The 14,765-nt window shown below is 49.2% G+C and overlaps 1 protein-coding gene and 1 long non-coding RNA gene across 2 annotated transcripts in view; one reads left to right on the top strand and one right to left on the bottom strand.

Moving 5' to 3' along the window:
* The window catches only part of DHRSX (dehydrogenase/reductase X-linked), a 72,840-nt gene that overhangs the window by 56,792 nt on the left and 1,283 nt on the right, over window positions 1-14,765 (top strand). Inside the window, exon 6 of the mRNA XM_029079823.2 lies at window positions 3,864-4,071. Within this exon, the coding sequence (XP_028935656.1) occupies window positions 3,864-4,071 (208 nt within the window). The remainder of the gene's footprint in view (window positions 1-3,863; window positions 4,072-14,765) is intronic.
* LOC120638866 overlaps window positions 1-14,765 on the bottom strand; it is a 119,592-nt gene that overhangs the window by 43,813 nt on the left and 61,014 nt on the right. The gene's annotated exons all lie outside the window — the stretch shown is intronic.

Here is a 14,765-nt window from a genome sequence, read left to right on the forward strand (position 1 = left end):
CCACATGACACTTTGTGGAAGCTAATCTCATGCTGCCATAAAATTCACTGTCTTTCATTTTTCAATGTTGGGTCATTTTGTTGGGGCTTTAAAAACAATGATAGAATACTTGGAGCATGAAAATCAAACAAATGAAAGAATCGACAGCTGACTTTCATTTCAGTATTCTCACCCACTTAGTAATCGGGGCATTTATCTTAGAAAATAAAAGAGATGGGGGTTGCTTGGCTCTGCAAGAAAATGGGCTTCTCAGGGTATATTGACCCCAATCAAATATTTTAATTTTTATTTTAAGCATTTTTATGCTTGTCTAACATGGGCAAGGAAGGGATCTTTTTTTTTATTCTATACTTCCCTCTAGACTGTAAGCTCCTTGTGGAGAGGGAATGTATCTGTTACCTTGTTATACTGTCTTCTCCCAAGGGCTTAGAACGGTGCTGTGCACACAGTAATAATAATAATAATGTTGGTATTTGTTAAGCGCTTACTATGTGCAGAGCACTGTTCTAAGCGCTGGGGTAGATACAGGGTAATCAGGTTGTCCCTCGTGAGGCTCACAGTCTTCATCCCCATTTTACAGATGTGGTAACTGAGGCACAAAGAAGTTAAGTGACTTGCCCACAGTCACACAGCTGAGAAGTGGCAGAGCCGGGATTCAAACCCGTGACCTCTGACTCCCAAGCCCGGGCTCTTTCCGCTGAGCCACGCTGCTTCTCCAGTAAGCACTCAGTAGATACAATCGACTGACGGACACTTCCCAAATGCAGAGTACGGTGCGCAGCACCAAAGAGGTGCTCAATAAATACCACTACGAGTCCATTAATCAATGAATCAGACCCTGGTATTTACTCAGTGCTTAGTGAGAAGCAGCGTGGCTCAGTGGAAAGAGCATGGGCTTTGGAGTCAGAGGTCATGAGTTCGAATCCCAGCTCTGCCATTTGTCAGCTGTGTGACTGTGGGCGAGTCACTTAACTTCTCTGGGCCTCAGTTCCCTCATCTGTAAAATGGGGATTAAGACTGTGAGCCCCACGTGGGACGATCTGATTCCCCTGTGTCTACCCCAGCGCTTAGAACAGTGCTCGGCACATAGTAAGCGCTTAACAAATACCAACATTATTATTATTATTATTATTAGTGTATACAGAGCACTGTTCTAAGCACTTGGGGGAATACACTGGAGTAAGGAGACCCCATTGGTGACCTTAAATATCTAACAAACCCTGCCCAAAACGAGCTTACAATCTAGAGGGCGAGACAGATATTAATATAAAGGAACAGTTTACGATATTCCATTTAGAGGTACGTATTTAAGTGCTGTGGGGCTGAGGGTGGGGCAAATATCAAATGCCCAAAGGTCCTAGATCCTAGTGCACAGAAAACATAGAAGTTTCTGTTGTCCAGAGAGGCGCTTAGAACCGTGCTCTGCATACTGTAAATGCTCAGTAAATACCTTTGATTGATTGACTAACGGTATACCAAATTTTGCTAAACAACTAAAGTTTAAACCGGTAAACATAATCTTCTGAAAGACTAATAATTGCCTCAGTTTATTCAATTTCGGTCATATTGAAACTCACCGCCAAACATTTAGGATTCACATTAACCGATATACATAGGAGTAGAGATTGAGATAGTCGCCCCACCCTCAATCTCTCAATCCCACAGCACCTATGTCCATATCTTTAAATTCTGTATTATAAATTATTTATTCACATCTATATCCGTCTTCCCCTCTAGACTGTAAGCTAATTCTACTGTATCATACTCTCCCAAGTACTTAGTATAGTATTCTGCATATAGTAAGCGCTCAGTGAATATGACTGATTCAAACGCTCTAGGGTTTCCTCAAGTATCCTTGTAACACAAATTCTATAGCGCCTGTTTCCGGTATTCACCTGATGCAAACACAGACAATCACAAACTTGAATCGCCCAAACTGACTTGACACGTCTTATGCCGTCGAGTCGTCCCCGACCCATAGCGACTCCACAGACGCATCTCTCCCAGAACGCCCCACCTCCGTCTGTAGATTTTCCCTGGGGAAATTACGGAAGCGGTTTACCGTTGCTTCCTTCCGTGCCGTCAACTTCAATCTCCGCCCTCAACCCTCTCGGTGTCGCCGCTGCCCGGCACGGGTATGTTTCGACTTGTGGCGGACGGCCTTCCGCTCGCTAGCCACCGTCCAAGCTAGGAATGGACTGGGCAGGCCTCTGCTTGACTCTCCCTCCCATAGCCAAGACTGGTAGAGGACTGGAAACTCTCCAGGTGCCACCCTGAGAGGGGGAGACTTAGTGGCTGGGAAACTTAGAGTTCAGGGAAAGACGCAAATCGCGATATTGTAAATCGTTCCCAAGTGCAAGTGGCTCGTTGCACCAGCAAAGACTTGTTTCCTCGGCTATCCTGAAGCCTAAATACTTCTCTGAGAAAATAAGATCCAGCGCTAACGGAGTGAGTGAGCGGGGATATTTCATCGGGAAACGATTGAATGTTGGCTGTAGACATATTTGTGCACTACCCAACCGAGAAATGGAGAAGTACATTCCCCTTCATGACATTTTTTACAGGAAGTGAGGGGAGACTTGGGGATTTTCTTAAAACAGATAAATAAAGGGGAATTTCATTCTCACAAGGGTAGCAATTCTGAAAAACTATAAAAGTCCACACGCAAAAGGAAAATATCTCATGAAGGGATGAGTTGTTTCAATAAGGGACCAGGGGAATTCCTTTTACAAGAAGCTCTGGAAAAAAATTAGATATTGAAGCAGCACGGCCTAGTGATTAAAGCACCGGCCTGGGAGTCAGAAGTACCTGGATTCTACTCCCGGCTCTGCCACCTGTCTACTCTGTGACCTTGGGAAAGTCACTTCCCTTCTCTGGGCCTCAGTTCCCTCATCTGTAAAATGGGGGTTGAGCCTCTGAGCTCTAAGTGGGACAGGAACTGTGTCCCACCTGATTATTTTGTATCTATCCCAACACTGAGTATAGTGCCTGACCATTGTAAGGACTTAGGAAATGCCATTTAAAAAAAAAGAAATCAGTCAATCCTTAGGAGTCAGAGGTCATGGGTTCTAATCCCGGCTCCGCCGCTTGTCAGCTGTGTGACTTTGGGCAAGTCACTTAACTTCTCTGTGCCTCAGTTACCTCATCTGGAAAATGGGGATTGAGACCGGGAGCCCCGCATGGGACCTGATTACCCTGTATCTACCCCAGCGCTTAGAACAGTGCTCGGCACATAGTAAGCGTTTAACAAATACCAGCATTATTATTTAATGAGCGCTTACACTGTGCAGAGCACTGTACTAAGCTCCTGGGAGAGTACAATGCAAGGGAATTAGCAGATACGTTCTCTGCTCACAATGAGCTTACGGTCTAGAGAAGACTAATTAAACTGCAGCCCATCTTAACGGCAACCACCCAGCTCTGGTTGATTAGCTCATCTTCAAAAAGCACACGGGCTCATCAGGCTCCTCGGTACAGGATGAGCTGTGCCGTCTTAGCGCTTCGCTGTCCGTCTTCTGTGTTTTTTAGTATAATAATAACAACAGTGGTATTTGTTAAGCACTTACTATGTGCTTGGCACTGTACCGAACGCTCGGTCGGATACAAGCAAGTCAGGTCGGCCACAGTCCCCGTCCCACATGGGGCTCAGTCTTCATCTCCATTTTATAGATGAGGGAACTGAGGTCCCGAGAAGTGACTTGGCCAGGGTCTCCCAGCGGACAAGTGGAAGAGCCGGGAGTAGAACCCGGGCCCTTCTGTCTCCCAGACCCGTGTTATAACCACTAGGCCATGCTGCTCTCAGCGTAGAAACGGGGGAGCCGGCCGCTGGGGTCTGCTCACCCATCGTCTCTGCCTCTTCCCAGCCGCTGCTACACCCCTCAAGGAGCCTACGCCCAGAGCAAACTAGCTCTTGTGATGTTCGCCTACCAACTCCAGCAGCTGCTGACTGAAGGCGGCCACCACGTCACCGCCAACGCCGTCGACCCCGGCGTGGTGAACACGGACCTCTACAAGCACGTCTTTTGGGGCACCAGACTAGTGAAGAAGATGACAGGCTGGCTGCTTTTCAAGGTAATCAAACCTGTCTACTGTTGGTATTTGTTAAGCGCTTACTAGGTGCCGAGCACTGTTCTAAGCTCTGGGGTAGATACAGGGTAATCGGGTTGGCCTACGTGAGGCTCACAATCTTAATCCTCATTTTACGGATGAGGTATTCATTCATTCATTCATTCAATAGTATTTATTGAGCGCTTACTATGTGCAGAGCACTGTACTAAGCGCTTGGGATGAACAAGTCGGCAACAGATAGAGACAGTCCCTGCCGTTTGACGGGCTTACAGTCTAATCGGGGGAGACGGACAGACGAGAACGATGGCACTAAACAGCGTCAAGGGGAAGAACATCTCGTAAAAACAATGGCAACTAAATAGAATCGAGGCGATGTACAATTCATTAACAAAATAAATAGGGTAACGAAAATATATACAGTTGAGCGGACGGGTACGGTGCTGTGGGGATGGGAAGGGAGAGGTGGAGGAGCAGAGGGAAAAGGGGAAAATGAGGCTTTAGCTGCGGAGAGGTAAAGGGGGGATGGCAGAGGGAGTAGAGGGGGAAGAGGAGCTCAGTCTGGGAAGGCCTCTTGGAGGAGGTGATTTTTAAGTAAGGTTTTGAAGAGGGAAAGAGAATCAGTTTGGCGGAGGTGAGGAGGGAGGGCGTTCTGGGACCGCAGGAGGACGTGACCCAGGGGTCGACGGCGGGATAGGCGAGACCGAGGGATGGCGAGGAGGTGGGCGGCAGAGGAGCGGAGCGTGCGGGGTGGGCGGTAGAAAGAGAGAAGGGAGGAGAGGTAGGAAGGGGCAAGGTGATGGAGAGCCTCGAAGCCTAGAGTGAGGAGTTTTTGTTTGGAGCGGAGGTCGATAGGCAACCACTGGAGTTGTTTAAGAAGGGGAGTGACATGCCCAGATCGTCTCTGCAGGAAGATGAGCCGGGCAGCGAAGTGAAGAATAGACCGGAGCGGGGCGAGAGAGGAGGAAGGGAGGTCAGAGAGAAGGCTGACACGGTAGTCTAGCCGGGATATAACGAGAGCCCGTAATAGTAAGGTAGCCGTTTGGGTGGAGAGGAAAGGGCGGATCTTGGCGATATTGTAGAGGTGAAACCGGCAGGTCTCGGTAACGGATAGGATGTGTGGGGTGAACGAGAGGGACGAGTCAAGGATGACACCGAGATTGCGGGCCTGCGGGACGGGAAGGATGGTCGTGCCATCCACGGTGACGGAGAAGTCTGGGAGGGGACCGGGCTTGGGAGGGAAGATGAGGAGCTCAGTCTTGCTCATGTTGAGTTTTAGGTGGCGGGCCGACATCCAGGTGGAGACGTCCCGGAGGCGGGAGGAGATGCGAGCCCGAAGGGAGGGGGAGAGGACAGGGGCGGAGATGTAGATCTGCGTGTCATCTGCGTAGAGATGGTAGTCAAAGCCGTGAGAGCGGATGAGTTCACCGAGGGAGTGAGTGTAAATGGAGAACAGAAGAGGGCCAAGAACTGACCCTTGAGGAACTCCGACAGTTAAAGGATGGGAGGGGGAGGAGGCTCCAGCGTAGGAGACCGAGAATGATCGGCCAGAGAGGTAAGAGGAGAACCAGGAGAGGACAGAGTCCGTGAAGCCAAGGTGAGATAAGGTATGGAGGAGGAGGGGATGGTCGACAGTGTCAAAGGCAGCAGAGAGGTCAAGGAGGATCAGAATGGAGTAGGAGCCATTGGATCTGGCAAGAAGGAGGTCACGGGTGACCTTAGAGAGAGCAGTCTCGGTAGAGTGGAGGGGACGGAAGCCAGATTGGAGGGGGTCTAGGAGAGAATGGGAGTTAAGGAATTCTAGGCATCGATTGTAGACGACTCGTTCTAAGATTTTGGAAAGGAAGGGTAGTAGGGAGATAGGACGATAACTGGAGGGGGAAGTGGGGTCAAGAGCGGGTTTTTTTAGGATGGGGGAGACGTGGGCGTGTTTGAAGGCAGAGGGGAAGGAGCCCTTGGAGATTGAGTGGTTAAAAATAGAAGTTAAGGAAGGGAGGAGGGCAGGGGCGATGGTTTTAAGAAGGTGAGAGGGAATGGGGTCCGACACCGAGAAGTTCAGTGACTTGCCCACAGTCACACAGCCGACAAGCGGCGGAGCCGGGATTCAAACCATGACCTCTGCCTGCCAAGCCCGTGCTCTTTCCACTGAGCCACGCTGTTTCTCTAATCCCATAGGGACCGCGCCGATCGCCCTATTCAAACTCTTTGCCCGTCGGCTTTAAAGCACTCGATCACCGCACCCCCTCCTAGCCCACCTCGCTGCTCTCCTACTCCAACCCAGCCCACACATTTCGCTCCTCGAACGCCAACCTGTTCGCTGTATCGATCTCGTCCATCTCCCTGCTGACCCCTCGCCCACGTCCTGCCTCTGGCCTGCCACGTCCTCGCCTCTTCATATCCCTCTCCCTCCCCTTCAAAGCCTCTTGGAGGAGGCCTTCCTTGACTAGGCCCACATTTCCTCTTCTCCCCCTCCGGCCCGCGTCACCCTCGCACTTGGATTTTCACCCTTCATTCACCGCTCCCTCAGCCCCACACCACTTACGTCCGTATCCGTCATTTATCTATTTCTCTTAATGCCTGTCTCTCTCTCTAGAGGGTAAACTCGTGGGCAGGGGACATGTCTACGTTGTGCTGAACTCTCCCAGGTGTGCTCTGCACACAGGAAACGCTCAGTCAATAAGATTGATAGATGGATCGATTGATCGGTGTGTAGACCGGCACCAAGCTGTAACACTCGGCACTGTATTTAGGGCTTTGTCAGATGTTCTGGCCTGTATCTTTGATTAATCAAAGTGCACGCACTTAGTACAGTGCTCTGCACACAGTAAGCACTCACTGAATACTACTGATGGATTGGTTGATCGGGACCAGTGCCAAAGGATGGATTAGGATTTACCTCTCCGAGCATCAGGCATCCAAGCTTCAGAGACAAGATACGGAATGAGGTGAATCACGGCAGTGGTCCAGTCGTATCCTCCCAGGATAGTCCCTTAGTTTTTAGAACGGTCTTCCACTGAGCCACAAATCGGGCTCAGGAAATAGCCTCGAGGCTCGGTAGCCTCAATAGCCTTAGAGGTGTAGTGTGGCCTAGTTTGTAGAGCCCGAGTCTGGGAGTCAGAAGGCGTTGGATCCTAATCCTGCTGTGTGACCGTGGGCAAGTCACTTCATTTCTCTGGGCCTCAGTGACCTCATCTGTAAAATGGGGGTTAAGACTGTGAGCCCCATAAGGGACATGTTTGGTGTCCAACCTGATTAGCTTCTATCTATCCCCAGCACATAGTAATACATAGTAAGCACTTAACCCCATTACTCTACTTCACCTCAGGTAACTGGACAATTAGTTCTCCTATTGGTTAACCAAAATATGTATTGCTAATAATGATTCTATAATAATGATAATGATTGTAATAACAGTAATATTTTGTTACACGCTTTCTGTGTGCCAGGCACTCGTCAAAGCGCGACGACGGCTATAAGACAGTCAGGTTGGACACAGTCCCTGTCCCACCGGGGACTCACCATCTAAGTAAGAGGGAGAACTGGGATCAAATTCCATTTTCCAGCTGAGGAAACTGAGGCCCAGAGTACTGACGTGATTGGCCCAAGGTCACACCGTCGGCAAGCGGCGGAGTCGCAATTAGAAGCCAGGTCCTCTGACTTCCAGGCCTGAGCTCTTTCCACTAGGTGAGTGGAGAAGGAGAAAAGAAATCCTCTCCACTGGGTTTTAGGTAACTTGTTTTGGCATTCTGGTAGCACAGAAATCGATGACGGGGATAAACCCTCCTCCCTCCAATTCACCAGACGGAATCCATTCTCCCCGGCCCAGCCCCTGTTCCACTCTGACAGATAAAGCTGCATTAACCCTATGCCAGATAACCCCACCCCATCTTCATCCTCTAAGGCGAACACCTGCCTTGGTTTTTGAAATGATAAATCCAGCGCATTACATTGAAAACGGGAACTGTCTGGAAAGACATGGTCCGTCGGGATGAAACGAAAGGGTTTCAGGTTTAGATGCCGTGAAAGCGATTCCCTCTTCCAGCTCAGAGGCTGTCAAAAGCCTGTAGACTCTCTATTACGATTATTACGATTACGATGGAAACGTACCCCTGGGAACCATGTCTCCAAAACAGACAGCGCAGGGGTGCTCCAAACAATTGGCCTCCTATGGCCGCAACAAAAAGCGGTGTCAAACCGAAGCCCGACTTAAACTCGTAATTTTCCTTCTTCCTCTTTGTGGGACTGTTCTTTGCATCAGAGGTCGGGTCTGAACCTCCTCTAGACTGTGAGCTCCCGAGGGGAGGGAATGCGCCTACCAACACTTTTAATAGTAATAAGAAGAAGAAGAACTGTGGTACTCGTTAAGCGCGTACTAGCAGGCGCCGTACTAAGCGATGGGGTGGACACAGGCGAATCGGGTTGGACGCCGTCCCTCTTCTCACATGGGGCTCCCAGCCTTAAGTCCCGTTTTATAGATGAGGTAACTGAGGCCCGGAGAAGTGAAGTGAGTTGCCCAAGGTTACCCAGCAGATGAGGGGCAGTGCCGGGATTAGAACCCAGCTCCTTCTGACTCCCAGGCCTGAGCTCTATCCACTAGGCCACGCCGCTCCTCTCTGCCGCGTTTCATTATCGGGGTCATTTCGCCCGGTGGAGAGAGAGAGAGAGAGCTGGTTGTTTGTGCAATTAAAACCTTGAAGTTTCCTTTGGGATGAAGGATGATGTATACATTTTAAAGAGAAATAATTGCTCTAATTACTATTTTGGATCCTCCGCTGTTTCCCTAGAGTATAGTGCTTTATGTTTCGCCAGCTCAGCTTTTTAGCTGGCTGAACAATCATAACAATAATATTGTCTCCAGCAAAATTGAATCTTGGGAATCGTTCTTTCTGTGTGAATTTGTAAAGGCCTGTGATGGGAAAAAATAGCTTGCCGTTTCTAATGTAGCTTCCATTTTTAATACCCTGAGCTCGTTGTGGGTGGGAATGTGTCTCTCGGTTGTTACACTGTACCTCTCCCAAGCGCTTAGTACAGTGCTTTGGACACAGAAAGCACTCGATAAATACGACTGAATGAATCGAATTCATTTTGCAGGTGAGGTAACTGGGGCCCAGAAAAGTGAAGTGACCCAGCGGACAGGTGGCAGAGCCGGGGAAGAGAACTCTGGTCTTTTGATTCCTAGGCCTGTATTCTAACCACTAGGCAACCCTGTGCCCTGCTGCTTTTTTTCAACCTCAGGACTGAAAAGAGAGATGTGGGAGTGACAACCTCTTCCTCGCTATGAGCAGGGAAAGACAGTTCATTGCTATGGGCCGCTGTATTTGCCGATTTTTTTTAGTGGTATTTGTTAAGCACCTACTCTGCTAATGTTGGTGTTTGTTAAGCACTTACTACGTGCCGAGCACTGTTCTAAGCGCTGGGGTAGTTACAGGGTAATCAGGTCGTCCCACGTGAGGCTCACAGTCTTCATCGCCATTTTCCAGATGAGGTAACTGAGGCACAGAGAAGGTAAGTGACTTGCCCACAGTCACACAGCTGACAAGGGGCAGAGCCAGGATTCGAACCCACGACCTCTGACTCCCAAGCCCATGCTCTTTCCACTGAGCCACGCTGCTGAATTAAGCACTGGGGCAGATAGGAGTCAATCGCGTTGGACACAGCACCTGTCCCACATGGGGCTCACAGTCTTCACCCCCATGTGACAGACGAGGGAACCGAGGTACAGGGAAGTGAAGCGACTCGCCCAAGGTCACACAGCTGACATGTGGCAGACCTGGGAGTAGAACCCAGATCCCTTCGACTCCCAGGCCCCGCGTGTGCAAAGGACTGCAGTGAGCACTTGGGAGAGTACAGTAGAACAGTAAAAAGACACATTCCCTGCCCACAACGAGCTCACAGCCTAGAGGATCCAAGAGAAAGAGAAAGGGCACCTTTGTTATCCCCCTTCTGCTGATGAGGAAACCAAGACACGGAGAGGTTAGGACACTTGCCCACGGTCACACAGCAGGCAAGTGGCGGAGCTGGGTGTGGGGAGAAAATGTGTCTGTTATTTTGGAGCCTCCCAAGTGCTTAGAACAGTGCTCTGCACATAGGAATCGCTCGATCGATATGGTTGACTGACTGACAGCGTGAAACCTGGGTCCCCTCACTCCCAGCTGGGGCGGGGCTGCCTTGGTTGATTCCTAAGGGGTCACAGCAATGTTACAATGTCCGAGACTATGTTTCCCTTTGGATTTTTCCTCCCTCCTTGCTTGCATGTCCATCTCAACTCCGCGGTCAGAAGCACCAAGGTCCAGTGGGTCGCGCCAGGGCCTGGGAGTCAAAAGGACCTGTCTCCTGATCCCGACTCCGCCACTTGTCTACCCTGTGACTTTGGGCAAGTCGCTTCACTTCTCTGTGCCTCGGTTCCCTCATCTGAAAAACGGGGACTCAGGCTCTGAGTCCCCTGGGCTATAGGGACTTGATTAGCTTGTGTCTACCCCTGCACTTTAGTATGGTTCCTGGCACATAGTAAGTGCTTAATAAAGACCATTAAAAAAACAAATCAACAGGTCCACTGAGAGACACGATAATCAATGCTAAGAAAACACACATCGAGGACTGCCTCCGACCTAATTAACCTGTATTTACCCCAGCGCTGAGAGCAGGATTTGGCACATAGTTATTACTTCACATACACTATAAAAAGGTGGGTTTTTTTTTAAATAGAACCTCTCTTCCACATCCTCTCTGGCTCCCCAAACGTAGGAGCTCAAACTGTGAGCCCAAGGGACCGGCAAAAGTCCTCTCCTGTTTGTCGGGCATGTGAATCTAGCGTCCCATCCCCGACTCTGGACGCCGTGAATCCAAAAGGGCAGAGTCTCCTCCCAGGATTTATAAAGAATCCTCCCGAGATGCGGGACTTAGCCCTGCCCCAGTTGGCCACGAACACCCCAGGTTGAGTGACGCTCGGGGAAGGCTGTCCAGATCGGAGAAACGCAACATTCTTCCCGGTGCCCGAATGTCACCGTCGTCCCCGGACAGATGAGTGCGTGTTGGTTACACAATGCTGCAGGACCTTACCACACCCCCTGCTGTGCTTTCTTCCTGTGGAAGAGCCAAACGCATTTTCTATTCACGTAGAGGCGGAAGACAGCGAATGGGGCAGACGTTCAAAAGACATCTCTGCCAACAGTTCACCCCGGCTCATTTTAGACACGGTCGAAACCGAAACGTGGGACTTCTGCTTTCCTTTTTGAACCTTGCGAAGCCCAGTGGTGTCAGAAGCCTGAATGGCTTTTTTGCCGGGAGCAGGCAGGCAGAGATCGGAGGCAAGTGAAAAGCAGGGTTTACCTCCACCCTTCCGAGTCAGAAAGTCAGAGAACGGAATTCGCAAATATCTGGGCGCTGGCCTAGAATGGACAGACACATGTTTTGTCGGGGAGGGAGATAAGCAGTGTGGCCTAGGGGATGGAGCCCGGGCCTGGGAGTCTGAAAGACCTGGGTTCGAATATCCGTTCTGCCGCTCGGCTGCTGCCTGCTTTCGGAAAGTCACTTTACTTCGCTGAGCCTCAGTTTCCTCACCTGAAAATGGGAATTCGATACCTGGTCTCCCTCCTACTTTGATTGCGAGCCCCATCTGGGACAGGGACTGTGTCCAATCTGCTTCTCCTGTATAATAATTGCATATTTAAGCGAGTACTACCTGACAAGCACTGTTCTAAGCATTGGGGTAGATAGAAGATAATAATGTTGGTATTTATTAAGCGCTTACTATGTGCCGAGCACTGTTCTAAGCGCTGGGGTAGGCACAGGGGAATCAGGTTGTCCCACGTGGGGCTCACAGTCTTAATCCCCATTTTACAGATGAGGGAACTGAGGCACAGAGAAGTTAAGTGACTTGCCCACAGTCACACAGCCGACAAGTGGCAGAGCTGGGATTCGAACTCACGAGCCCTGACTCCAAAGCCCGTGCTCTTTCCACTGAGCCACACTGCTTCTCCAGTGTGAAGATGATCGGGTGGGACGCAGTCCCTGTCCCACATGGGGCTTACAGTCTTCATCCCCATTTGACAGATGAGGTACTTGAGGCCCAGATAAGTGAAGTGACTTGCCCAAGGTCACACAGCAGGCAGGTGGCAGAACCTTAGTAGAGCACACAGAGTTGAAAAAATATCACTATTCTTATTCCAAAACAGATCTATTGCCTTTTCCTCTCCGCCTCCCTCCGCATTTCTGTAATAAGACTTATCTGCTGAACTGCCCTTAAGACTCCCGGCCCTTGCAAGAATTAACTTTCCCTCTGTGGATTTCTGATATCGTATCCTCTCAAATCCCAAATGATATTTTCCTCTGCTTGTGTGTGAGGCTATCACTTATCTCCTTTTGAATGAAAAATCGCAGCTTTATTTAGAAGACCAACAGGCAAAGTAGAATGACTCTATCTCCCCAGCTTCAATGCATCAAGACATTTATAAGCTTACAAGCTGTTTGTGTGGGATGAAAAACACCACACCGTGTGACTGTAAATAACGTGAGAGTGTGGCCTAGTGGCTAGGGCGCGGCCCTGGGAGTCGGAAGGACCTGGGTTCTAATCCCGGCTCTGCCACTCGTCTGCTGTGTGACCTCAGGCAGCTCACTGCAGTTTTCTGGGCCTCAATTCCCTCATCTGGGAAATGAAGATTAAGACTCGAGCCCCATGTGGGACATGGACTGTGTCCAGCTTGACTAGCTTTTATCTACCCCAGTGCTTACTACAGTGCCTGGCACATAGTGAGCGTTTAACAAATACTATACGCCCCCCCCCCCCAAGAAAATGCGCTTGTGGAAGCTGCCACACCCTGTCTGGATCCCCCACAGTGACATTCTGAGACCACATAATCTCACACTCACATTTCCCATTCTATTCGATGTGACTATATGAATTATTCAGCTATAATAAGGGAAAATATGACTTGGAAACTGAACGAAGTGAAAATCTGCAAAACAAACAAACAAACTAGTTCCAGAATCGCGGTTAGTGGCATTCTAGGTCGGTTGGGTAAACACTATGAAAATGCCAAGCTTCAGAAAACAAGCAGCCCACATTGCCTCCAAGAGGTTTTTGCATTTGTTATTGCTGTTTTACTTGAGGCAAGAAGGATTGGCTCAAACTTTTCCTTTGATTGAGCTTGACAATTGCCTTTCAGGGGAGGATTTATCAACAAGCAATGTGGACTAGAGGAAAGAGCCCCGGCCTGGATCTGACCTCTGACTCCCAAGCCCCCTAAGCCATGCTGTAAGCACTGGGGGGAAATACAAAACCACCAGGTTGGACCTCTAGACTGTAAGCTCATTGCGGGCAGGGAATGTTCAGTCATTCATTCATTCAATAGTATTTATTGAGCACTTACTATGTGCAGAGCACTGTACTAAGCGCTTGGAATGTACAAATCGGTAACAGAGACAGTCCCTGCCCTTCGAGGGACTTACGGTCTAATCAGGGGAGACGGACAGATAAGAACAATAGCAATAAATAGAATCAAGGGGATGAACATCTCATTAAAATAATAGCAAATAAATAGAATCAAGGTGATGTACCTCTCATTAACAAAATAAATCTGTTTATTGTTATATTGTACTCTCCCAAGCCCTTAGGATGGTGTTTTGCACACAGAAAGCGCTCAAGAGATACAATTAAATGAATAAATGAAAGACCCAGTCCCCATCTCTCATGAGGTTCACAGTCTCAGTGGGAGGAAGTAGGTTTTAATTCCCATTTAACAGATGAGGCAACTGAGGCCGAGAGACGGGAAGCACCTTGCCCAAGTTCACCCAGCAGACAAGTGACGGAGTAAGCGCTTAACAAATACAATACAAATACAGTCGTTATTATTATTATTATTACAGTGCTTGGCACATTGTAAGCACTTCACAAGTACCATAATTATTTTTATAAAAAGACATAGGGGAGATAAAGGAATGGCAGTCAGTGTGCCTTTGGGGACTAAACAAATGGAATGGAAATTAATATCAAACAGTGATTTGGGTATTGAGCACCTACTACATGCATGGGAGAGCAACAAGACAACAGAGTTGGTAGACGCTTTTCCTGCCCACAAGAAGTTCACAGACTAGCGGGGGAGATGGACATTAAGACGGATGAATGTACCCAGTGCTGTGGGGCTGAGGGTGGGGTGAGTAAAGGGGACAGAACCAAGAGCAAAGGCGAGGCAAAAGAGAGAATAGGGGAAATGAGGACTTAGTCCTGGAAGGCCTCTTGGAGGAGGTGTGATATAAGAAGGGGAGAGGAAGTTCCAGGCCAGAAGAAATTTACTGGGGGATAATCACCCGTGTAAGCAGCGTGAACATAACCGCTTTAAATTCTCTTTTGGATTGCTCCCACCGACTGAGGCATAGAAAAGTCAGCCCCCTCCTCTCCACACCCCACGAAATAGCCTACGGAGAAAGAAATCTCCTTTCATTTCCAATGTTAGAACACCTGCTTCGCCTGATGACTTCCCTTCTCACGGTTTCTTATTTATATGGGAATCAGGGTGAATGCATCAAACACCCCCCATACACCACTGAGATCCTTGGATCTAGGGCTGTGGGGAGAGTAGAAAAACAGCATGCTCTGGTGGATAGAGCCCGGCTTGGGAGTCAGAAGGACCTGGGTTCTAATCCCACCTCCGCCACTCGTCTCTGTGAGACCGTGGGCAGGTCGCTTCACTTCACTTGCACAT

Source organism: Ornithorhynchus anatinus, chromosome 15 (genome assembly GCF_004115215.2).
Source record: "Ornithorhynchus anatinus isolate Pmale09 chromosome 15, mOrnAna1.pri.v4, whole genome shotgun sequence".
Lineage (NCBI taxonomy): Eukaryota > Metazoa > Chordata > Mammalia > Monotremata > Ornithorhynchidae > Ornithorhynchus > Ornithorhynchus anatinus.